Consider the following 27,333-nt stretch of genomic DNA (forward strand, 5'->3'; position numbering starts at 1 on the left):
TAATTCCTAGATCCGCCACTGTTTTTATCAACGAGTGGTGTTTAGAAACCGACGTAATAATGATAAAAGACAAGTGTTGAGGTGGACATGGCATTTTGGACGATCGATAGAATCAAACAAAAATGATCCTTTTAAGGGCCACGTTGCTATTAGAAAATAAACCAGGGGTTTAAAATCAAAATAATATGCAAAATAACTAACTGACTAGAGTCCCATGCGAGTGAATGTGAGGCTGTTAGCTAGCCAATGGCGGGAACACTTCAAACCCTAACCAATCTTCTCAATCCGGTCACCGGAACCCTACATTTCCGATCACTTAACTCCAAATCTAACAACCGCTGCTTCAACGCTATCAGTTATAACTCCTTGATACACCGGAAGCTGGCTCGTTCAATTACGAGAACACTCATCATCAGGAACCACGCAAATTCTGATCAGGTTTTGATCAAATTGAACTGGATTTGTGTAGATTTTATCAATGATAGTTTATTTATTTGAAGTAAATAGTAATTGTGTGGTTTTAGATTCAGCGAAATGGCGGTCCAGATCAACCGGTTAGAAAGTCTGGTATATTGGCCATGGTAGAGCCTCTATTGAGTTTCACTTCTAACAATTTTCTTCCACTTGGTAATAATATAATACGCTCCATTGATTGGAATGTTTCAATTAATTATAATCTGTTAGGGGTGCATGTAAACAAGCCGGCTTTTTAAACTTACACAGCTGAGCTCATGTCTGAAGCTCGAGTTCGGCTTGTTTAACTTACACAAAGCTTTAGTTTGGCTCATGAGTAGTTTTCAAGCTCGAGCTCGACTTGTTTAACTTACACAGAGCTTGAGCTCAGCTCGTTTCGAGCTCTATTTCTAAAGCTCAAGTTCGGCTCATAGACTATTTATTAATTATTTTCAATATATTAATTATTATATATAATAATAGTTAATAAATAATTATGTAGTTATATTTCTCATAACTTTATAAGTTTTAATAGTAGTTATTAAAAATACATATATTAAATAAAAATTATGTAAATAATAGGCTCGCTCGAGCTCGATAAGTGAAACTCAAGCTCCTTTATTATACAAGCTTATTTTTAGGCTCGAGCTCGTTTAAGCTCAGGTCAATCAAGCTTTTTTACGAGCCAATCTTGAGTGGCTTGGCTCGTTTACACCCCTAGATTATGTTTCAAAGCCAACATTATTTACTAAGATATCTAATATGCAGCTCTTGTTGGGGGAGTAGCATTGGGGCTTGCAAATCCCATTCCTGGTTGTCTTGCTTATAAATATCAGTTATCTAAAGTTAGCACTTTTGGGATAATTATCATATCAGGCAAGAAGCTAATTAAGAGTATTAGCTACTGCTAGCTATACTTTTAATCAGCTTATTCTCTGCCTTTTCATGATACAGGATTGACACTTCGTAGTGAAGATATTAGCGCGGCTGCTGAAGCTTGGCCGGTGGTCTCTTCGGGCTAGTATGAACTCAAACTATTTGAATGTCATTTTAGTAGTATTAAATGCAATTTATGAATATTAATCACATTATTGTCACTGCAGGCCTCAATATTAATGTTTACTCCCAACCTTTCCAGAGTTATCCTGCAATTTCATCTCCAACCTCAAGAATTTGTTACAGGTGTGTTCATCAGTCATAAGTGTTTTATTTTCGTAGCATTAATTAATCTTTGCTTATTTAGTTATTTATATTATTTTTACCTTATAGGACTAGCTCTCTTTAGCTGTATGCCTACAACATTATCAAGTGGAACTACTCTAACCCGGGTGGTTAATTGTTAAAATTCATTATTCACTATACCAGTTTTGCATCATTATATTTATGATAATATAGTTAATTATGGATCGACCCGTATATGCAGCTTGCAGGCGGAAATGCTGCATTGGCTCTTGCAATGACTGTAACATCTAGTTTGTTGGCCATTATGATTGTAAGTTCAAGATTTCTAGATTCTTTGTAGGATACAATTAACAATTGTACAAAAAAAGAACTGACTGGCGACTGTATCTTTGTAGCTTCCGTTTTCTATATCGAAGCTGATTGCTTGTGGACTGGGGGCAACCGTCCCAACTGAAAAACTGTTCAGACGGCTTATCTTCACACTTCTGATACCTTTGATTTTGGGAAAGGTAATAATACCTTTTGTTGTCAATTTGGTGGACGGCCTCAAATATCACAAATTATTGATCATGCAGTGGAAGTATCATGCCTTTTTCTTGTAGAAAGGTAGAATAAGAGCTATTGTCATGCATATATTGTGCTTTAGACTGTACATAGTAGAGTGGGATGACACTTGTTTATGTTCAGGTTTAAAAAAGTAATGTTTTGGTTTCTTGACAGGCGTTTCGGGAATCCTTTAAAGGTTAATTTCTTTTCTACACAATTTCCAAGTTATTGTTCTTTTAAAATTTTTAAAAGAATTTACAACATAAGTAACCAAGATCTTAAAATTGCATGTGTATTGAGTTTTGTTAATTTTTTAAATTCATATGTACTGCAGGGTTGGCAGATTTTGCTGATAATAACCGTAAGCTCTTATCAGTGCTGAGTGTATTATTACTTAGTTTGGTAAGCCTAATCTTTACTTATCAAATATTAATTTCTTGCTATGTATTTTCTCAATTTAAAGCCAATCTCGTGTTACTAAAAATCATAATTTTATTCAGGTCCCATGGATGCAAGTAAGCAGATCAAGATACCTGCTTCTAATGGTTAAACCTGCAGCTTTTCTTGTAGCTGTCATGATGGGAGTGTATGTCCACACTTGTCTAAACAAATAACATAACTGAAATGTGTAGATTATCAGTAAGACATCAACTAATTTGAACATCTACAGGCTTCTTCACCTCATACTATTAAGTTTCAATGCGATCTCAATACAGTGCTTGTGTGCACTATCTGGTGGTAGTAAATCAATTTTCGCCAAGGAAAACTTCACCGCCTCTTACTTGTTGCCAGCCAGGTACAAATGGTTTTTTTTATTATTTTTTAAATTAACAGTCATATACTGTTATTTATTGAAAAGTTGTAAGGGTGAAAAATGATTTGTAGAAAGCATTACCAGTGTTGGTTGCGGTGGTAGATCAACTAAGTTCTACATTTGGGGAATCGGGTTTACTAATCATTCCTTGTATTGCAGCACATTTAAACCAGGTACTTATTCTCTAAATATGCATTTAAAAACCAATCAGGCAACACATTTGTAAGGGTTTCAAATTGGTATATTCTTTTATAGCTAACTAGTAAAATTTTAATGCTTTTGGTTTAGATCATAATGGACTCTATTCTTGTAAGCTATTGGAACAAAAGTGAACAGGTATTTGACAATACCAAGGTTGCATAAGACTTCAGTGATGAAAGACACAGCCAACATCTTTTTCGATCTGTTCTTCACATTCTACTCAAACGTGATCACGTCATGAATGCAAATGTCATTACCTAATTTTCATGCCTTCTGGTAACTTTACATGTATCATAATAGGGTATTATTCTTTGAAAAACATTAATCAAATTGCTCAATATATCAAAATTATCATTACGCATTATTTTGACTGTGTGGGAGAAAACCATTGTTACTTGCATACGGTCATTAATAAAAAGAAGTCAGGAAGAAAAACAATTTATTCAGTTAACATGTTTTGGGTACATAATTCTAAATATGGGTACAATGTATTGTTACACAGCTCCATACAAATCTCATTCTAAAATACTCAAATCTTCAGAAAAAAAGCATTAGAAAAATGAATAAGACGCAAGGAAATAAGCATTTTAAAATGCAATTCTTTCTTACTTGGGCAAGCCAGTGAGTGGGCCCAGGAGAGCCTGAGTTTCATCAGACAGCACAACCGGGCCGCCTCCAGGTCTCGTGCAGATGAAGTAGCTAACATCTCCCTTTGATTTCTGGGCATATGGAATGTTATCTTTGACTTCTGGGGGAGGGGTCAACGCCTCCACATCCTTCATATCCTTAATCCCAGCATCTTTTAGTATAGACTTGTCCCCAATTATGTAGCTGTCGAGTCATAAGAGGAAAAATAGTAGTACTTATCACTTATCAGACAGATTACATAAAGCTTATTGTACCAAGAGTCAAAAACAGTTATCATTATCATACCTATCTAAATCAGTATCGGTATGTGGAGGGAAGTTGTAAAGCAGCCTCTGGAGCAGAAGTGCTGCAGTTTTTCTGTTGCGTGCAATCATAACCGCATTTGGCCCTGCATCAAAGGTATACGCCACCTGCACAGCTTCTCGAAGTTAGTCCTCACTCCACACGTTCTAAATATTATACATATACATACATGCATAGGCAAAGATTTAGATGTATGTATACGTGTGGTCTGTTTGGAGGGGTGTTTTACATAATTTAATAGGTTTAGAAAAGAACCCGGACCTGAGGTGTTCCTTCTGCACGATTCCATTTCTCGACACCGCTGATTATCCTGCAATAATATAACCATTTAACTTATTGTTCTTGGTTTCTTGCAGTGCTGATCCACGATTAAAGCTAGTATACAGAACTAGAAACTTGCCTATGAGATGTGTCATTCATGTAGAATATAGGGGGGTAAGTGTCAAGGCAGACAGCATGAAACTGATTGCTGTCGGTACAGGTTAGCCGCACAAAAGACGGAAAATCACGGTTTCGTATGGCTTCTTCCATTTGAACTATGCGCTTTGGCACAACTTCCTATCACAATAGAAGTAGAAAGTTTAACAATATTATATATTTTAAGTGCATAAATATTAGAAATTCCAAAAAAAAAAAAAATTAATCAATAAACCATAAGAATAGAATAGTAAAATTATATATTTATATTCACCACAAAAACAGTAAGATTATTATAAGTACAAAAGCAATGTGATTTTTATGATCATGAATGATTAACGGGAGACCGGGAGTATTGATGTACCTTGGCTCTATGTTGGATAAGTGCACTACTTTCGACAGTATCACGCATGCCTGAGGTGCTACTGGTTTCCTTCTGTCGGGCACTTACCTATAAGCATCAGAAGCACCATTACCATGATGAAAAGATAAACATCATCCTATTACATAATATAAATTTATCAACTAACAATGAAGGAAAAATAAGTTACAAGTTCAACAAGAAAAAACAGATAGCATACCACAGCAATGATAATTACAAGTTCATCCCAATGTTTCTCATCTGCAAGTTGAATAGCAAGGCTGTCACTTCCATTATCCTCCTACAACCAATATAGAATAGAAATCTTAGTAAGAATATTTGGTCCCATAATGAAAACACTTTTTGTAGAAGAAGCTATAACTTTCAAACACGAAATCTTACTTTACCCATGTCCCACTTGACAAATCCACCATATAAACTGCGGCATGCACTACCTGAACCTTGCCTGCATATAATTTATACATTATAACAATTGTTGTCATCAATATACACTTGCATAAATTCCAAGTGAGCACAACAACATATAACCGATATAAAGATACAAACATTTAAGTGTTCGACTACATTATATCTTAGGAAAAGTAGAAAATAACACGAATTCACTCATTGAGGCATTACAAGTGATAATAAATTAATAATAATAATAATAACAATAAAAATAATAATAAATAATAATATACAAACCCTAGAGGCCACTACCATCCGCCTTATAAAAACTGGAAAAAAGAAGAGTACCTAGCAATAGCAGAAAGTTGGCTGTTATCTTCTTTCAAATTCATCAGCTTGGCAAGAGAAAAAACTGCACAAGTAAAAAAAAATATTTATTTGTAATTGTATAGAAAAAAATTTATATTTTCAACCAACATAGGTGGTAAATGATAACTATTTAATGTGGTTGCAATTGGTATCGAGTGGACAATTTAATGTGGCTGCAAGTATGCAATTTTTACCTAGGCAAGCAAGACCAGCAGCTGAAGAAGCCAGACCAGCAGCTGTTGGGAAATTGTTGTGTGAAGCAATGTGCAGACGAAGGTTTTGCCAATCTTCTTTCTTGATATGAACACCTTTCTTCTTATCTTCTACATCTTGGGCACGCGCTCGAATCTCTCTCAAACAACTTTGGAATCTACCTCCTTGTAGAGATATCTCCTACATTAACCATCAAAAAGTAGCAAAAAAACACCACAATTCAGAAAAAAAATAAACAGAATGATTGATGAATTTGAACTTGCATATTACCAAAGGGCCATGCTATACGCACACCACCGACATAGTATATACACACTGCTGTCATGGTATACTGGCTGTATAACATTTTCCACGTATTATACGGCCCATATGATACATGAGCTGTGCAAAATGTTATATGGGCCCTTATGAAACTATAACTAAGACTTTACACGAGCTGTTATATAAATCGTTTAAGGTGGCCCGCAGAAGTTATATGCCTGTATAACATTACTAAAACCGACTTATGCGATTAGAGGTGGGCAAAATCTCCGGATCTGGATCCAAATTCGATTTTGCATCCGAGTCCAATCCGAATAGTGTAACCGAATTCACTCGATCCGGTTCAGCTTGGATCCGATCCACCGTTGAATTCGGTTTGCGATTCAAATCCTATACGACCCGTATAACCTCATACACCGCCCGTATAACAAGGGATGTTAATCAAAGTTTAATAAAATATCAATTTTTGGGAGTGATTAAAGTACCTCGTTTTCTCCGAAGCAAAAGTAGAATTACTTGAATTAAATCACAAACAATGAATTAAAATATAAGATGCAACTAATCATACCTTGCCATTGAGCCACATGCGATCCTGATCAAAGCTAGGGCTAACAGAGACAGTAGTGGTGGTGCAGAGGTGAGTCGGATCGAGAGTGACACTAATACTATCATTAATCGGTAATATCAACGTCTCGTCTCGTTTCCCCCAGTACTTAATCACGGCTATGTTCGTCGGCGTCCGTGCTGTCGTCATCAGTATCCATTTCGCAGCTTCACCTCCCATTGTATTGTTGAAATAATAATAATAATAATAATAATAATAGATTGAAGATCTGAAGTTTATAGTTTATATATATTTAGAGCAATTGGGAGTGAAATTAGGGTTTATAGATATTGAGAGTTGAAGGAGAACAGTGAGTGTGTAGGTGGTTATTTATATTTATATTTATATTTATACGAAGAGGTTGAAGGTACCCTACCCACCGTTGACGACTGACTGATGATAGTTTTGTTTCAGCAAGAGTGGAGTGGGCCCAGTTTGGTAGCTGTTAATTACTTTCTGTTTTTAAACTTTCGACACAATGGTTTTTGTTATTTCATATTATGGACAAATTTTTACCCTATGTTAACTTCAGTAGAGAAAAGAAAGTGAAAGGAAAGTGTGAGAGAAAGAAAAAGTTCTAAATAGTAAATAGGAAGGAATCGGATGGAAATGAAAAGAGCTATAATTACAATTACTATCTTGAACTCATCTTATCTATATCAGTTCACATATATTGTTCATTTTTCTACTTTTAATCAAACTTAACTAGCACCTCATCGTCACAATACTTCGACTTGGTGCACACAACGAGTAAACATAATCTTTTTGGCATGTTGGAGTGTTTTATTATTTAATTTTCTCTAAACCTTTTATCTTGGAAACATAAAATATGTTTAATTTCTTTTTTTTTTCATTTAAACTCATAAACACAAAATGAAATCACATTTTTTTCCATTTCCTTTCTTTTCTCTCCTGATTTCCTTTCCTTTATTTTCTCTTGTTAAATAAAACTCGGGAACAAAGTGTTATTCTCTTGAAATGAAAATTTTTACTTGGCATGGGGTCGAAATATGCGTTTTTAGTTAACGTGAAGGTAAACAAGTTAGGGTTTGAGATAAACGGGTTGAGAGATTGGTGAAACGTTTAAAATTTTTCTATGCAGGTTTGAGAATAACACATTTAACTAACGGTGTTTATATGGGTTAACAAGATGGCATAGATGTTTAACCTTATAATTAGTTAAATTGCCTTATGTAATGGATGACATACTTTGTTAAGGATTTCATGGGTTGTTACTTTTTTATGTCTAAGTGAGTCGTGTAATCATATTAATGTGTTGTTTCATTCATGTTATTGAAATGCTAATATGTAAGCGAGCTAAAGGTGTTGTGTTATTGAACTAGTTAGATGTAGTCATGCTAGCTTGATTGTACATGTTTGTCTTAGTATTTAAGTAAATGGCAAGTTTAGATAAGTGCGTCATGTTCAGGTTGAGTAGTCATGCTAAACGTGTCATGTCAACACAAAACTAAATGCTATGTTAGCTTTAATATAGTTCCATTATCAAAGATAGGGATGATAATGTTTGACATAACACGAACTTGATAAAGATATATAAATAGAAGAACTGGGCCGGTTAATTGACTCGTTTAATAAACATATTGTGTTTTGGTTGACATGTCTAACGGTTTAAAAACACGAGTGGCATTCAAGCTTACTAAAACTAAATTGTTGATCCAAGATAACCAGTTTACAATTAGAATTAAAGTATATATATCTTATAAGTTTTACACTATTCCTAGTAACTAGTTGTATTTTTATGCTTTGGCCACTAATATCAGTTTTACACTATTCCTAGTAACTAGTTATATTTTTATGCTTTGGCCACTAATATTTTATTATTTGGATGTATGACCACTCATTATTCTTCTGGAACCATTATTCCATTATTTGGATTAGAGCTAAAAGGATATTTATAGTGAAAAGAAGCCCCATCACTTGGACTACTAGGTAGCTTGTATAATTCAAAATACTGGAAATTGCAGTCCATCTTTGACACTTCGTAGAAAGAAAAACATACTAAATAAATTAGTATTTACATATTAAGAAAAACATCTTTACTTTCTTTCCTTTTCCTAAAAAGAAGAAGAAAAAAAGAATATTAATTATTTTTTTAACTACCCACATACAGGATGTTAACCGTTCATAATAACTTTGAAGTTCCATACTTGACTCACCCAAGAACATCGTAAGGAGGAAACCCACAACAATTAGACCATGTGTGGCGGAGGGAGCCCCTATGTGAACATTTTTTGTCGTGTGGCGTTTCGTCATCATATGGGCGTTTTACAACAAATTGGTGTAGTGGATGAAGCCCCTTAAATCATTACTTTATTATTATTTTATATTAAAAAAACAAATAAAGCAACCAATAAGCTTCCCCTTCTTCTCCCCCTTCCGGCGTTTCGTGGGAAGCGTCCCCCACATGATGTCCCCGACGCTTTGAGGGCATTTTGGGTGAGAAAAGCGCCCCACTACGCATGATCTTACATCATAACAACTTATGTTTAAAATAATCGGTATTATCAAATCTTGTAATGATTATATGTGAACAAATAGGAAAAGATGAACAATCATACATGTAGGCGTATTTGTTAGGGATAGAGGGATCATAAGCTAAAATCATAACTTAACTAGTTTTATACCTGTCCGGTGGACGGGCTTTTTAATGTCATAATTACATAAATATTTTTCTTATTTACATTATAAAACAAAAACATTTGTGTATAAACAATGTAACATAGCACTCAAATAAATCAATAGTTTACAGAGCTAGAAAAAAACATAAAAAAAACAAAATAAAAGAATCTGCAAATATATCAAGTAATAAAAGATTGCAGTTTTCAGATTTCTTGATGTGTTAGTGTTCCTTAACTATGTCTTCAATGCTCAAACTTAGATAATATAAATTCAAACCTGTGCCAAGAGGTTCAAAGTCAAAATAATGTATCGGTTAACAGGGTAAAAACATGTTCACATTAAAATGGGCCAAAGAAGTTAGTCTGGTTCCGGTAAAAAAAAGGTTTGCATCAACCAAAATGATACGTTTATTATAAATTATCCGTTTTGACACAAACTCATTTTTTTCATAACCGTTGTGATTATGACCCGTTGACTAATTTGAGATGGCCCTAATAATCACATAAATAGGTTTGGGTCAAAATAGATTCGGATGAAAATGGGTCAGTCTAAAAGAAAATAACCAAAATCATTAAAAAAACTAATGATCAGAATTGTGTTGCCTAAAAGTTATGCGATAATTATTAACCCCAGCCAGAAAAGCTTTTTCATAAATGGAACATTGAACATTCACCATGTTAATGTTAGCAGAAGTTTAAAATTGAAACATTAATATGCTAATAGCAATCAAACATCATGAATGCATGCATACTGATCTTTAAAATTTAAAACCTTTTGATAACGACCTTGAAATTTGGAATTAAAATTGCAAAACCGCCTCGATTCTCGCATACCCAAGAAAACACATGAGTGAGTCATTCCAATGCTGCAAACACAGCTTATTGTTATTTTTAACTTCTACCAAAGCAAATATAGTGATCGCATTAAAATGACAACCTAAAATCAAATAAGTGATACATAGTTTACCTTTTATCGAGCACTGATCATTTAGTACAACATTGTAGGGGTGAGCAAAAAACTGGCATTCCCACCGAAAATCCGACCCTAAATTACCCACATTACGGACTGACCCTATCGTTTGCATGTTGTTCTTCCTTCAGTCATCAATTCCTGGAATAATTGTTCTCAGACCGAGTTTGGGTATATGAAAACCTACAGTAAACCGAGCCCGGTGAATGTTTACAAAATAAAATGCAAAACGGGCCTAAAAACCTTAAAAAATACGACGGCTATAAAATTTTACTTGAAATTAACCATGAGAATAAAAAGTTTCTTGAATTTGTTTCTAGTTTGAAATGAAAAATTAACATTAATATGAATCATAGTAAAACTCAAGTTATATGAATTGGTTAAAATACATACAGTAGGCAAAGTAATTAAGTAATTAACGGTAGGCAGAACAATTAACCATGGCCCATTAGCCCTAAAAAACCATATAATTAAATGGGATGATTTGAAACTAAAGATAGCATTAAGAAGATGAAAGGTGAACCTTTGACAGCTTCGATGACAGATCCATGCTACATTCCCATTGTGCTACCTGCAAGCTAAGCAATCCTGGAGTGATATTTTTACTGGATCTGTTTGAAGTGTATCTGTAGCAGTTGCAGTTATTACTTGCTTCTGTCCATGAAAACACACTTGGTGAATATATTTTGAAAAAAAAAACATTGCATAATGCCAAGTCTAATTTTGTGATACAAATAAATCAGATATTATAGTTGGCTTAAGTTTTGTAACTGAAGGGGTATGCACCCGCCTTAACATCGAGCGGGGCGGGTCAACCCACAAGATATAGACAAGAGGCTTGAAATCAGGATGTCATGAAGACACAAAGCCAAAACCTATGCGCAAGCGCATGAAACATCTGCGCGTGGCGCATATCACATATGCACACAACACACACATTTAGTGTGAGAATAAAGAGAAGACCTTGCGCATCCCCGGGATAGGCGCATAAAGGCCGCGCGTAAGCGACACACAACAAATGAGACAATAGTCTAATCCAAAAGGTATCTTATCAGGATAAGGACAACCATGATTGTACTCATCAGACAACCTTCCAGAAGGTATCTTATAAGGAATAAAGAATGTGCTGATGTTGACAGCTGCCAATGAAGGGTGGACAACTCAGCAAAGCCCATGTGCCACCGCGTGATGTCACATGGGTCAGGTGAAATACCTTGGTCAGAGAATAATCAATGAAAAAGCACCAGGTGTCCTAAGTACACGTGGCGCGAAGCAATAGGAGGAGGCCAAAAAGGCCCTAATTGGGTCTGAGCCCAATCATTGGAAACCCTAATACTATAAATACCACACCACCTCCACAGTTGGAGGCATGCAAGAAAATATATTCTAAGTCCTTTACTTATTTTCACATCCTGATTATCCTCTCCTACAAAATCTGATTCTCACACCGGAGGGTTACCCCAAAGAGGATCCCTGTGTCCCTTTCTGAGGGGTAAGCTCATGGTGCTGTTCGTTTTGTAGGTCGAAGAACTCGCATCTCGGAAAACCATCGGTGATATAGCACACTCGTACCCGAGGAACGTTGATCGTATACAAGTAAGTCGATACACGCTTCTTCATTGGCGCCATCACCTGTTACAACGGCAACAAAACCACTATTTCATCAATTTTCTCTCTGAAAATCTTCACCATGGTTTCCGGTATTCGAAACAACGATCAAGTTCTGGAGGATAATGAGCTTGAGGATGTTAATGAGGGACATCAGGTTCTGAGGGCGCCGCGTGACACTGCGCGCACCACCAGTAACCATCCCTTCAACACAACACCTCATAGTCAAACTGAAACTCCCCCAGACGATCTCACGTTTCAAAATCTGACTGGTACAAAACAAAAAGGACCAATGGGCCTGGAAGTTGAAACCAATGACCCTAAAGAATGGCTCATAAACGACCAACGGCGTTTAATGGACAAATACAATGAGTTGGTAAAACACAAAAAGTTAGCCGATTTAACACAAAGGCTCGCATTTGATAAACAAACCATTCAGGCAACAACAAAAAAGACGCGCGCGCTGGAAGACGGTCATTCTGTTCACACCGAACAAGCTGATATTAGTGATGAGGAAGAAGTGCACAGCATGAAGAAGACGCGAGATACTCATGCAGGAGGTTCACAGCTTCGCGCACACATGCACATAGCACCTGGAGCCAAAGCTGATATGGATTTATACACACCATACAACCCACAAGCGAAAGGGCAAGTGGACGTAACCACACCATATAGGCCAACCATCTTGGTAAAACATTCAAAATTAGCTGAGCGCATTGCGAAGGCTCCCATTCAACACAAAACCAAGATGCCAAGTGGTTTAGGCAAGTACGATGGTACAACAGATCCAGATGATTTCTTACAAGGTTTTTATAACACTGGAAACTTAGAAAGCTGGACGATGCCAACATGGTGTCACATGTTTGCTCGCTGCCTCACGGGTGCAGCGCGTGTCTGGTTCGAAAGCTTGCCGACAGGACAAATCGATGGGTTCGAAGAGCTATTGGAAAAGTTCCAGGCTCACTTTGTACAGCAGCGCAGACACACGCGCGACCCCGATGACATCATGCACTGCGTACGCAGGAATGATGAAACCATTGAAGACTACATAACTCGTTTCAATCAGGAATCTCTTGCAATTGGAGGCATCACTGAACAACTCTTGCGCGTGGCCTTTATACAAGGTGCGCACAGTGATCAACTCCGCAGAGCTCTCGTAAGCAAAGAAGGCATGCCAACCACTTGGGCTAAGCTTATGGAAGCATCGCGAATCTTCGCGCGAAATGAAAAACAAATTGCCCAAGACAGAGCAAGAGATAAAGGGCATCAAACAGAAGCACCACGCAACAATGAAAGGAGGGGCAAACAAAACTCCGTATGGTCCAGGTTGCAACAAACCAATTATTCTCCTGCAGAAAAGCAAGCGCAACAAAGTTCACCCCGACCCCAAAAAGACATTCTTAATCGCGGAGAAGGTGACAAGAAGAAAGGCGGCAGAGAGCCTAACAGACCTCTACCAAGAATATGGACTCCCCTCACAAAAACACCCTCGCAAGTGTTAAGCACAGAGAATGTCCAGTTTAAAAACCCAAGGCCATTACTCCATAAGAGACCACCTAACAGTGGCAAATATTGTGAGTTTCACAAATCCACAAGGCACAACACCGATGCATGCCATCATTTGAAGGATGCGATCGAAAAAGATGTGAAATCAGGCATGTTGGCTCACCTGGTAAAAAATCCAAGACCAGAGAACGAACAACCAGACGGAGCCTCAGCCAGTAAAAAATTCAAAAGAATCTGTGTAGCTGAAGGAAGAAGGCAAGGGCAAGGATCGAGGAAGAGAAGCGCGCAAATCCAAGGGGATTGGCGCGGGCAACAAGTAATCTTTCCGAGAATCAGAGGAGACCCGTCTATCAGCAGTCCTCTAGTCATCACTGCACACATCGCTCATTATGAGGTGTCAAGAGTCCTGGTGGACACCGGTAGTGAGTCAGACATCATGTATGAGCAATGTTTCAGGAAGTTGGATCCAGCAGACCAAACAAGGCTCGAAGTTGTGAATGCACCAATCTCGGGTGTCTCAAACGAAATTATTCACCCCCTAGGTCAGATACAATTCGAACTAACTATGGGGGATGAGAAGCACAAGCGAGCTGAAATTGTCAACTTCCTGGTCTTGCCCACCACTTCATGCCATAGTATGATCTTGGGTAGAGGAACGATTGCCCAATTCAACGCCATACCGTCACCAGCGCATGGCGCGTTGGGGTTCCTAACACCAACAGGAGTAACATTTGTGTACCGAGATCATTTATGCACAGTAATAAGTATACCTCGAGAGGGGAGAATTAAGCTTCCAGTGGCAAACAACGCGCCAGAGGAATGGATTCTCAACCCAAAATTCCCAGAACAAACAATCACAATCAGAGCTACGATATCAGATGACACAAGAGTGAGAATGAAAAGATTGCTCACAACGTATATGTCAGTCTTCGCGTGGCAACATGGATATGACTGGGGTTCCGCGAGACCTGGCGCAGCACTCTCTCAACACATTCAAGTCCGTGGAGCCAATTGCTTAAAAGAAAAGAGTCATGGGAAACGAGAAGACAGAGGCCATGAATGAGCAAGTAGAAGATCTACTGCGCGCGAATATCATTCGCCCAATACGATATCAAACATGGGTAGCCAATCCTGTGATGGTAAAGAAGAGCAATGGGTCAAGGAGAATGTGCATTGATTTCAAGGACCTCAACAAGGCGTGTCCAAAAGATTGTTACCCCCTCCCAAACATTGACATGAAGGTGGACTCTGTGGTGCCATTTAAGCTCAAATGTTTCCTGGATGCCTATAAGGGCTATCACCAAATTCAAATGGCACCACAGGATGAAGACAAGACTGCTTTCAGAACTGACAAGGGTGTTTTCTGTTACACAAAAATGCCCTTTGGTTTGAAGAATGCAGGAGCCACTTACCAAAGACTCATGATGCAATTTTCAACGAGCAGATTGGAAAAAACTTAGAAGTCTACGTGGATGATTTGGTGATTAAAAGCAGGGAGGAAAAACAAATGCTCAAAGACATCGAATAAACCCTTCGGCGCCTAAAGGAAGTAAACATGAAGCTCAACCCGGGCAAATGCACATTCGGCGTGGAAGAAGGGAAATTTCTCGGCGTAATGGTCACCAAGGATGGTTTCAAGGTGAACCCAGAGAAGGTGGAGGCTATCCTCGGCATGCCCTCGCCATCCACCATGAAGGAAATTCAAAAGTTGAATGGTAGATTGGTATCAATTAACAGGTTCCTAGCAAACCATGCAAGCAAATCTACCCCATTCATTAACACATTGAGAAATTGCTTAAAGAAAAGCCAATTCAAGTGGACGCCTGAGGCCGAGCAAGCTTTCAGTGAGATAAAAGAATGTCTGATAAATCTGCCTGCGCTCACAGCTCCACTACCTGGTGAAACTTTAACGTTGTACCTGTCAGCAGGAGAGCGCGCCATTGGCGCAGTATTATTGGTGGATCGCAAGGGAATCCAAACACCAATTTATTATGTAAGTCGGGTGCTGACAGATCCTGAGACGCGCTACACCATCATAGAAAAGTTAATTTTATCACTAACGCATGCGTCGCGCAAGCTTCACAGATATTTCAATGGTCATGCTATTGAAGTCCTGACTGATTACAACATCCAGCAAGTCTTGCGACGTCCCGCGCTCTCAGGAAGGCTGACAAAATGGGCGCTGGAATTAGGGGAGCACACGATCACCTATAAGCCTCGTCCAGCAATCAAGGGACAAGTCTTAGCTGATTTCATCGCAGAAATCCCTGAAGGAAAAGTCGAAGAGGCTCAGCGCGAAGTAGACCCTCCACAAGCCAATAATGAAGAAAACGTTTGGAGATTATTCACTGATGGAGCTTCAAACAACGAAGGGTCCGGCGCAGGCCTCAAACTGGTGGATCCAAAAAATCATGAGTATACTTACGCAATCAGGTTGGATTTCAAGAGCACCAACAATGAAGCTGAGTATGAAGCCCTGCTGGCTGGTTTGCGCATCACGCACAAGTTCGGAGTTAAAAAGCTAGAGGCTCATGTAGATTCATACCTGGTAGCAGCACAAGTCAATGGCCTTTATGATGCCAAGGAGAACACCATGCTTCTGTATCTAGAGCAGGCGAAGAAACTCACCGAACAATTTGAATTTTTCAGAATCATACACATTCCGCGCAGTGAAAATAAGTCTGCCGACGCGCTAAGCAAGATGGCATCAACCAGCTTCGATCATTTTGGCAAAGATGTCAGGGTGGAAGTAATGAGCAACCCGTCAGTGGGAGCGAAGTCTGTTCTTGTAATTCATACAACACCTTCATCATGGATAACTCCAATAATGGAATTCTTGAAAGAGGGAAAGGTACCAGACGATCGCGCACAGGCGAGGAAGATAAGACACAAGTCGCAGAACTACGAAATGCTCGATGGTACGTTATATCGACGCTCTTATCTTGGACCACTCATGAAATGCCTAGACGCTGAGGAAGCAAGCTCTGTGATCAGAGAGATACACGAAGGAATCTGTGGAATACATGCTGGCCCGCGCATGGTGATCGCCAAGGCAATGAACGCAGGTTACTATTGGCCAGGCATGTACTTGGACGCGTTAAAAGAGATCCAAAAATGCAAAGCGTGTCAGAGCTATGCGCCAAATACCATGCCGCCAAAGAACAACTTGATTCCGGTGACCTCTGCATGGCCTTTCCACAAGTGGGCAATCGATATTGTGGGTCCCTTACCACAAGCGCCAGGGCGAGTAAAGTTTTTGGTAGTGGCAGTAGACTATTTCACAAAATGGGTTGAAGCCAAGCCACTGGCAAAAATCACAGCCGAGGCAATGAAGCAATTTATTTGGAGCCACATCGTATGCCGTTTTGGCCTGCCCATGGAAATCGTGAGCGACAATGGAAAACAATTCACTGACAGGAAGATATCCAGTTGGTTCAAGGAATTGCACATTAATCAGGTCTTCACTTCAGTATACCACCCTCAAGGGAATGGCCAAGTGGAATGCGCGAACCAAAGCTTGCTGAATGGGCTGAAGAAAAGGTTGGAGGGAGAGTCCCATGCATGGGTCGAGGAGTTACCTAATGTCCTGTGGGCGCACAGGACATTAAGCAAAACCAGCAATGGCGAGTCCCCGTTCAGCCTAACCTATGGAACGGAGGCTATGATTCCAGCAGAGATTGGATGCCCATCCTATAGAGTGCTTATGATGAGTAAGACGGATAACGAGCAAGAAAGGAGGTTGGATCTCAATTTACTTGAGGGACGCAGAGAGGCGGCTATCATCAGTGAAGCCAAATACAAGAAAAAGCTAGAAAAATACTACAATCAGCGCGTGAAATAATGCCACTTCAAGAAGAATGATTTTGTCCTTCGGAACAATGAAGCTAGTCGCGCAATACCCCCGAGAAAGATGTCTCCCAACTGGGAGGGACCTTATCAAGTCTCGGAAGAATTGGGAAAAGGCGCATACGCTTTAAAAGATTTAAATGGAAAGAAGATCCCGCACACATGGAACACAACACAACTTAGAAAATGTTTCATGTAAAAGTTGTCAAGTTTGTAATCAAGGCTTTTTAAGCCATTATGAATAATGATACGCTCTATTTTTTCTTAATATGCGTTCTACTACCTTTTGCATACATGTTTCACACTTCCCTTTATTAACTTTGAGCAATATGACAACATTGTATTGACATCAAACTAAAAATAAAACGAAGTAAAACATACATGCGCGAGCTTCAAGCTCAGACGCGTTAACGAGTTTTAACTCTAAAACGTCAAGGCCTTAGCCCAATAATATGAGCCTTAGCTCAAATTACTCATAGCATCCATCCTACGTATTGCGCAGCTGGACCATAAAAATACCTAAGCACAACTAAGGCAAAGCACATGCCAAAGCATAGTTGTTAAGGTCTCAGGTCGGGGCCGCGCATGGGATTATAATGGATATAGGCAGAGTAACACATACTGACACGTAAAGGCTAAAAAACTCATTCATAATTCCCTATAATAAATGCACGATAACGTCGCGCAAAAGAGGAATAATGAAATACCAAGGCACGTGTCAGCATATTCAGAATATCGCAAAATAACTTGAAATATGACAACTGTTAAGGATTAAGTAAAAATAATTTCCTTACAACCTTGTTCAAGTTTCAATGTGTAAGCATACCTTATATTCAACAAGCACACACATGCAATATAAAGAGATGAATTGAGAATGCACAAGATGCGAATAAGGGAAAAACAAAATTTCATTCCGAAACATAGAAGTTTACAAATTTACAAATGATGAGGTAAAAACTACAAACACACAAAAAAAAAAAAACAAGAAGGGCTTTTCAAGTCTCTATGTTAATATCAGCTTCTTCATCTTCCTCATCATTAATTCCTCCCTCAGCATCTGGCGCAGCCCGCTCCTCGTCATCTCCAAACATACCATAATCAAGCTGTTCGTCTTGAATATAGTCGTCTTCTGTCGTGATAGCGTCAGGAGTAGGTCCTTTGGCCACGCCAGAGCCGCTGGCAGAGGTAGCGTTGCCCGCGCCATCATCATTGCCACCAGTCCCTTCACATTCATCAAGTAATTTCTTTAAAGCGCCAAGATCGGGCTGGTCAGCAAGCGCGGCTATCTGCAAGTCACAAGGAACAGTATAAGTACAAAAGATTATGAAAATAAGTCAAGTAAACTCATTAAGGTTAAAATACCTGCTCAAGGATGGGAATTGGAGTATTCAAGTACTTCTCCCCCACCTCAGCCATGTCAGCGCAGACAGCGTCGAGCTGATAAGGGTAGTCGGATGGATTCTTCTTTAGCATGCCATATTCATAACCATCCTTAAACCCCTCAGCCCGACCCACCAAGCGCGACGCCGCATTACAGTCCATCACAAGGGTCTGAAACTCGTCTGAGTATTTCATGGCATAAGCGCAACGAGTCACACCTTGTGAAATCAGCCATTGACGGTCCTGCGCGAGGGAAGAAACAGACGTCTCAAGAGCAGGGATTTGAGAGTTTAACAACTTAACAGTTTCCTTGGCTTGTTTTAGCTCTTCTTTGTCAGACGCTGCTGCCGCCAAGGCTTCATTCTTTTCCGCTCGCGCATCATCGAGCTCTTTCTTCAGGCGCGCAACCTCACTCTCCAATAAAGATTTTTCAGTATTAACCTGCGTGCGATAGTTCGGTCATGCGCCTCCACTGCAAACTCCAGGTCACGCGCTCGACGCGCGTACTTGGCCGCATCTGCCTCTGCCACTTGCAGTTTCTCCCGCGCAGCTTGCAGCTCAAGCCCGCGCTTCACAAAAGCAGCGTTGAAACTTGCCCGGTTCTCGCTAAATTCTGCTTGGAGTTTCAGAGCTTTCTCTCGGGCATCAGAAAGATTCCAAGCAGAAATCTTAGCCTCTAGCTTGGCCTCCGCAAGGGCATCACGTACCTTTATATAATCATTGCGAAGCTCTTGGGAGGCAGCAAAAAACGCAGACCCAGCAAAAAGGTGGTCATTAAGCAAATCCACGCGAGCGCGGTCCTCTTGAAACCTCCTTTCAGCTGGAGGAACAGAGTGAGCCCAAAAGTCTTCACATACGCCCAAGGATTGGAATGAGCTCTCTTCAGTGATACTCCAGCTCGGGCGGTATATGTGATCGGCTCCCTACAAACACAAAGCAACGCAAAGGAACGTTTTAGTTATCTAAACACTAATTTGGAAGTCTGCACAGCGAAGCAAAATAAACTTATACCTGGGGAGAACCGGCAGAAAGATTAGCACCAGCTGATGAGCTCCTGCCTGCCCCATGAGAAAAAGGCTGCGCCACGAAATCTCGTGGCGCTATAGGGCTTACGCGGCCACCATCAGAATTTTCAAAATTAACACCCTCATCATCCTCTATAACAGGTCTCTTCTCCTGCGACTTGGAAGAATCAAAAATAGTCTCACGAGAAGGGCTGCGCGCAGGAGGAGGTGAGGGAGGTCTTGACGCTGTTAGAGCAGCACGAAAAATAGTCTCCTGCTCGTTAGTGATCCCAATGAGGGGAGATTCAGTACTTGTTGGAGCAGGAGCAGAACTGACGGCACCAGCGCTAGCAGTGCCACCAGCAGCTTGTGTGCCAGCTATAATTCCTATGAAAAAACCAACAAGGAGAAATGATTCATGACTTGAACTAAAGGAAAAAATCAGACAATCAAAGCGCAATAAATACCTTGGCGCACCGCAGTCCGCGAATTAAGCATCGCCATGAAGTCCATTTTCCCCCTTTTTGAGGGCAAAACAAAGGACTTCAAAACAACCTTCGGCATAGCCTTGGCACCTTGCTGCGCCTGAGGTTGAGCCACCAACGTTGCCGGCTCTACAAACATTTGAGTGAACAAAGCTTCATTAATAACTCTATCGGAATCACGCTCATAAAACCACAAAATATAAACAAAGTATACCTGTTGGAGAAGACAAAACAGCAAGCACAGCACCGCTTCCGTTGTCCGCCGCTCGCAGAGATGAGGTGGCAGCACCATACCTCGTGTGGACTGGAGGATTGCCCACACCTTGAGGCAAAGAAGACGAGGAAAACTTGGAAGTAAAACCCTTGGTTTTCTCAAGTCCCTTCACTTGAGTAGGAGGAAGATTCTGGGCAACAGAGGCATCATCTTTTTTCTATTTTTTACTGGCCCCTGCGCCAGTTTTGCCTTTAGCCTTGCGCTTGAGTTTTTGCGCTTCAGCTTCTGCCTCCTCCCTTCCTCTTCCACAGGCTCTAACTCATAATTAGCGAGCGCATCTACAATACGCGCAACAGAAATGATAAAACCAAATTTCGTATTCTAAGGGCCTAAGCACAAATACAAAGGCTTACCAGGCACATCGCTGTCAAGGCAAAACTCTAAGTCAACAGGAATAAACATATCGTCAAAACGATCAGGAAAGGCGGTTTCCCCAGGGTTCAGCGCAGCAGATCCACCCTCCGTATGCTTGTCATAGGCGGCGTGGGTGTATTCCTTGCTGTCTGCATAAAACAAGACAAGTGATATCAGCAAAACGAATTATACTCGCGCAGAATTAATGCAATAAACAAACAACCCACCTGAGCCATCAACACGGATGACAGGCTCAGTCTCGCTGTCAGTCCACCTCTTGCTCATACCAACCCCCACCAGCGCTTCCTCGCAAATATTCTTGGCGGGGGATGGTTCAGCAGATAACTTCTTAACCCATGTGCCCGTTGGGTTCTTAAGGACATTGTCATCCGCGGGCGCAAAAGTGATCGCGCGCATAGTCATACGGATTGGAATCACACCAGCCTTGACGTAGAAAAACTTCTCAGTCCACTCATGAAGGCTCTTAAAAGTGACAGTACAGCATTTAACCTTCTGACTGCTAGGAATAAACGAAAACCAAGAATCTTGAACCTTTGGTTTATAGAAATATTGAAAGCGGCGAGGAGTAGGCTCTTCGCGCTGAGCTTTGCACATAAACTCAAAATGAGTCATGCGCACCAACCCAAAAGGGTGAACTTGGGATATGTGAATCCCATAAAATTGAAGGAGCGCACCTATAAACCTTGTCATCGGAAGACAAAGGTTACAGCGAGTAAAAAAATGAGAATATAGAGAGATATAGCCGGCAGGAGGATCCGCAGCCGTTTGCCCGGTCGCCGGGAGCAGACAACCATACTTAGGGAGAAAACCCTGAGAGGCGACGAGATTATCAAAATCAGGTTGTTTCAACTTGCAGGGAATCTCATCCCACCTCTTCACCGCCTTGTTCTTCCCTCCCTCCTCCGACGAGGCCTCGGCAACCCGAGTACCCTTGCCGGTTTTCTTCAAAGTAGACATAACCACTGATTTTACACGGCCTTTACTAGGGGAAATTGTGGTGTCTGGGTTATCAGACATACAATTGCGAATCGAACAATATGGTTACTTTAAGCACGGAATTCAGGGACGAAGACGAAAGCTCTTAATCGGAATGTAAATGATAGGCAAAAGCTCTGAAAATGACAGTGGAGATGAAGAAAAAACCGTTCAAAAGGTTTGGTTTTATAGGCCCAGGAGAGAGAGAGAGAAACAAGTAATAATCAGATCTACGCTCACGCGCCCCCACTCGCAGGCGTAGGTCAACATAAGCGCGACACGTGTTCCTGACACGGTATGAGGAGACGTGAAAGCCACTGTAGCACCTCGAGCACACGAAAGGTCTGACACATAACGTCTCCATCTCTGATGCATGTCAACACCAACCAACCATGTGCATTGACGATTCGTTTTAACCAAAGGGATGGAATTTCGCGCAACGCGCGTACAAGAAAAGAAAAAGAAAAAACAAGCCCTATTGAAAAAGCAAACTATTAAGTCTAATATCTATCTTACCTCGCTCGCGCGAGACAAGACACACATTAGACTGGGGGGGCTTGAAGGGGTATGCACCCGCCTTAACATCGAGCGGGGCGGGTCAACCCACAAGATATAGACAAGAGGCTTGAAATCAGGATGTCATGAAGACACAAAGCCAAAACATATGCGCAAGCGCATGAAACATCTGCGCGTGGCGCATATCACATATGCACACAACACACACATTTAGTGTGAGAATAAAGAGAAGACCTTGCGCATCCCCGGGATAGGCGCATAAAGGCCGCGCGTAAGCGACACACAACAAATGAGACAATAGTCTAATCCAAATCAGGATAAGGATAACCATGATTGTACTCATCAGACAACCTTCCAGAAGGTATCTTTTAAGGAATAAAGAATGTGCTGATGTTGACAGCTGCCAATGAAGGGTGGACAACTCAGCAAAGCCCATGTGCCACCGCGTGATGGCACATGGGTCAGGTGAAATGCCTTGGTCAGAGAATAATCAATGAAAAAGCACCAGGTGTCCTAAGTACACGTGGCGCGAAGCAATAGGAGGAGGCCAAAAAGGCCCTAATTGGGTCTGAGCCCAATCATTGGAAACCCTAATACTATAAATACCACACCACCTCCACAGTTGGAGGCAGGCAAGAAAATATATTCTAAGTCCTTTACTCATTTTCACATCCTGATTATCCTCTCCTACAATATCTGATTCTCACACCGGATGGTTACCCCAAAGAGGATCCCTCTGTCCCTTTCTGAGGGGTAAGCTCACGGTGCTGTTCGTTTTGTAGGTGGAAGAACTCGCATCTCGGAAAACCATCGGTGATATAGCACACTCGTACCCGAGGAACGTTGATCGTATACAAGTAAGTCGATACACGCTTCTTCAGTAACAGATGCACACACTGACTGTAGGTGCAAGAAACGATGCTACTATCTCGATCGAAGTGTTATGCATCACCAACAGATTTCCCAATCAAAGTGTTATTGCCTAGAAAGATAACTAATATCATAAGATTACTAAAATGAATTAAGGGAAAATTGATCCTATGTAATATTCTTTGGAACTAAATTCACATCAAACTTTCACCTGGAATTTTACCAAAATTCTTTGCCTAAAAGAACTCAATATTAAGCCATCACCTGTAAATTTCACAAAAAATATGAACCCTCCCCCCCCTGCAAATTAGCTTAGTTCATGGCTTCATGAACCGGCGTTGATGTTGTTCTAAATTATCTTAAGTCTTAAGACTAAAAATCAACACGTCAAATGACTATAATTCTTGTATTGATTAATGATTACTACTGGAAATAAATAAGCTAAATAGCATAACAAAATCCATGAATCCCTTCTACTTGGAACAGTGTGAGACTCCAGTGGGGGCTCCAGCAGAGCCAAGAACCAATAATATTATGACGTATGGCAGAGAGATAAACTGGATAAGGGGGGTGTTTGAGCCCCTGGTGTGGAGGGGCTCCAGTGGGGGCTCCTGCAGAGCCAAGAACCAATAATATTATGACGTATGGCAGAGAGAGAAACTGGATAAGGGGGGTGTTGGAGCCCCTGATGTGGAGGGGCTCCAGCGAATTTTTTTTATATTTTTTTTATAAATATATTCAAACAATATATTATTAAAAAAACACATAAAATATTAAAAAAAACACACATTAATAAAAAAACACATTAATATCTAAAATTCAAATTACAAAAAAAACATATTAAAAATTAAACAAACAATAATACTTAATAATAACACTAATCTAATACAAGATCATCGGGTCGCCTCGCCCACAAATGTTCAACCAACTCATGTCGAAGATTTCCGTGTGTCTCACGGCTCTTGATACTTGCTATGTTATGAAGTCTTTGCTGATCACTGATTGTGGACGGTTGTGGCGGAATGTCACCTTGGTAGTTTTGGCAGATAGCTTTGCCCTCGTCTTCTAACGTCATGTTGTGTAAGATCAGACACGTGTAGACGACGTCCATTATCCTCTCCCGAGTCCAATAACGTATCGGGTTCGCCAGCACATGATATTGTTTTTTCAGAACTCCAAAAGCTCTTTCAATATCTTTTCTAGCAGACTCTTGCTTCTTCGTAAAATACTTCCGTTTATCGGCGATTGGATCTGTAAAAGCTTTCACTAACAAAGCCCATTCGTTGTAAATACCATCGACCAGATAGTACCCGTACTTGAAGAGTTCTCCATTTGCAACAAAAGCTTGAGGTGGTTCAACCCCGTCGATAAGGTCGTTGATCAAATGTGACTGATCGATAACATTAAGGTCGTTATTTGACCCAGCAACACCAAAAAAAGCATGCCAAAACCAAAGATCCTGTGACACCGCCGCCTCAAGTATAATGGTCGGCCCTTCATGATCACCACGGTGGAACTGACCTCGCCTGGCCGTTGGACACATAGCCCATCCAACATGCGTACAATCGAGGCTACCTAGCATCCCAGGAAAACCATGTTTTTCTGCGTGCACCTCATGTATGCGTTGGATATCATACATTGTAGGTTTACGAAGATATCTCCGAGAGTAAATCGATATGACTCCTACGTATATAAATACGATATAAGTATATATATATATCTATAGTTATAGGCATTAAAATAATCTATAAACATATAATATATATTAAAAAATGTAATAAATATTTAATAAAAACTAAAATTAATGTTTTTTACCTTGGCAGAAAAAATGAAGGGATTCACGTGCAACCCTTTTCGACATCTGTAAATACTCATCCAAAGCGTCCGACGAAATGCCGTACGCTAATTGACGGATAGCAGCCGTGCATTTTTGAAGAGAGGTAAAACCGGGGAGACCCCTAGCATCCTCCATTTGTTGAAAAAAGGGATACCGTGCCTCTAAATCACTTGCTATACGCATGAACAATTGTCTGCTCATTCGGAAACGAGTTCGAAAATCCGACTCCTCGTATACCAGTAGAGGGCTAAAATAATGCCTAATCAAAGTATCGTTAGCACCCGATCGATCACGATCACGAGGTGGTGCTCTAACTCTCGGGACTCGAGGTTGCTGGGCTTGATTTTGCAAAAGATCCACCACGGTTGCGGTCAAAACTCCCCCTACTTGAAGAAGCAAATCATCCTCTTCGGAGGAGTCGGAATCAGACGAGAACCACGACATTTTTTTTTGTTAATTTTGAGAGGATTTTAGAAGGAAATGTGTATAATTGTTGTGTGTTTTGATTGTTTATTTGTATAGGTATATATAGAAGTAATTTTTTTTTTAATTTAATAATGAGCCAACGGCTCTTTTTGCTAAAAACGAGGCATTTTTTATGTTGTAAATTAAAAACACAATTAATATATAAAAACAACATTAATAAAAAAAATACATTAATAACTAAAAATTAAAAAACCAACAAAAAAAATAAAATAAAAATTAAAGTACTAAAAAGAAACATTCTTCTTATTCTTCGGCTTGGTCTTCTTCGATCAACCTCTTTCGGATACGTTCCTTTTGCTTTTCCATTAGCATTTGATCGACCGGGTGGAGGTGACTGAAGTCTCTAGTAAGAAAGTCCAAATCTCTCATTCGAGTTTTTTTCTTTTTGTCATAAGAGACCACCTCCATGGTTTTGTTGAATTTATTGAGGGATTCAACAAGATTAGCGATGTTTACGGCTTCCCCCTCAGCCGGTTTTTTCCCCTTGGCGTCCCTTCCCAATGGCCGCCTCCTCGGTGGTGAAGACGTTTCCTCCTCTGCAATGTTTAGGTCGAATCTAACGCGGCAATCCGACCCGGTTGAAGTGCTATACGCTCCAGACGAACTAGTTTTAGTCCGTTTCGGCCCTACTTCCGCATCAAAGTCCGGCGCCACCAGCTCAACCCACTTGGAACACTTTTTCAACCTATCCCACAACTTTAAATCGTCCCACGTCTTCACCACCCCATACCTCCGCAAACACTCCTGCTTCCACTCTTCGACCGTGAAATTGTAAACCGCCAAATCATCACTGCCACTTGGTCTCATACAACCGCTGTTCCTGTTGAAAAGATTAGTAAACAAGTCGACAAATTTTCTGATTTCGGACCACCGACCCGAAATCATATCGGCGTTCCACTCTATACTCCCAACGAGCATGTGGAACGTCTCCCCAACCTTTGTCCAAAAAAATCTTTCTCTGTTGATAGTCGGCTGCAAAATGAATAAATAAATTAGATTTCCATTTAACTTTTTTATTAAAAATCTAAAATAAAAACGTTAAAACAATTACCACAATGTCGATCCTCAGAAATGACTATCCAAGCCCGACACAAGGCTTCCTTCTCATCCGATGACCACGGAGTGGTTTTCCGTTTCGTCGTCGGAGCCGGAGCCGGTTCCGACCCGTCCGTTGCAACTGGTTTTTTCCGGTGGACGCGTCTTTTTGGTTCCGGAGCTTCACCTTGTGATTCTTGTGTCTCCGGAACAACAAAGTTAGGAGACGGTTGTGTGTTGTATGGTTGAAAGCCGGATGATTCTTGCGGCTCCGAATAAAACATCGGTTGGTGCTGTGAGAAACCCATAAACGTGTTCAATGAATCGTCGTCAAGATAATTTGAATCAAGGTTTGGGAACCAATTTCCAGCCATTTTTTTAAAAAAAAGTTGAGAATATGAATTGATTTTGGGTGAAGGTTTGAAGTTTGGTATAAAAATGGGTGAAATGGAGTATAGTTATATAAGAAAATATTTTTTTTTGTTTTTTTCGGCTGGTCAAAATCCCCAACGGTTGAAAAACCCTCAAAAGTTGTGCCCTCCTCTCTCTCTTCTCCCGCTACCATGCTCACCGCCCCCTCTAGCGCCCCTCTAGCGTCCATGGTGGTGTGGTACTAGCGCCTGGGGGCGCGAGCGGAGGGGCTCTAGGCTCTAGCGCCCCCTTTGAAGCCCCAACACCCCTCAGTCTAAGGTGTAATGATTTATATAATCCAGGTGTAGATTAGCATATTTTTCCAACATAAGTTTC

The 27,333-nt window shown here is 40.4% G+C and overlaps 1 protein-coding gene and 1 pseudogene across 2 annotated transcripts; one reads left to right on the forward strand and one right to left on the reverse strand.

Annotated features, from left to right (window-relative positions):
• The first annotated feature begins 232 nt into the window (after positions 1 to 232).
• Positions 233 to 3,484, forward strand: LOC143632859 (putative sodium/metabolite cotransporter BASS4, chloroplastic; annotated as a pseudogene). The gene is made up of 13 exons (XR_013153586.1): positions 233 to 438; positions 525 to 627; positions 1,222 to 1,329; positions 1,408 to 1,474; positions 1,557 to 1,781; positions 1,877 to 1,945; positions 2,031 to 2,144; positions 2,356 to 2,377; positions 2,516 to 2,583; positions 2,682 to 2,767; positions 2,852 to 2,977; positions 3,067 to 3,168; positions 3,284 to 3,484. The product of XR_013153586.1 is annotated as a putative sodium/metabolite cotransporter BASS4, chloroplastic (transcript).
• Positions 3,485 to 3,618: 134 nt separating this feature from the next.
• On the reverse strand, positions 3,619 to 7,101 carry LOC143632858 (diphosphomevalonate decarboxylase 2-like). Its single transcript, XM_077101279.1, has 10 exons — positions 6,745 to 7,101; positions 5,897 to 6,095; positions 5,682 to 5,745; positions 5,328 to 5,391; positions 5,146 to 5,226; positions 4,929 to 5,015; positions 4,548 to 4,705; positions 4,409 to 4,457; positions 4,130 to 4,254; positions 3,619 to 4,027 (listed from the first exon to the last, which is right to left on the reverse strand). The coding sequence occupies exons 1-10, from the start codon at positions 6,958 to 6,960 to the stop codon at positions 3,802 to 3,804; spliced, it is 1,269 nt and encodes a 422-aa protein (XP_076957394.1). The 5' UTR covers positions 6,961 to 7,101; the 3' UTR covers positions 3,619 to 3,801.
• Between the last annotated feature and the right edge of the window lie 20,232 nt (positions 7,102 to 27,333).

The sequence above is a fragment of the Bidens hawaiensis genome, unplaced genomic scaffold (assembly GCF_021521415.1).
Source record: "Bidens hawaiensis isolate Kalapana, Puna unplaced genomic scaffold, B.hawaiensis_p1.1 tig00006534_1, whole genome shotgun sequence".
NCBI classification, from domain to species: Eukaryota; Viridiplantae; Streptophyta; class Magnoliopsida; order Asterales; family Asteraceae; genus Bidens; species Bidens hawaiensis.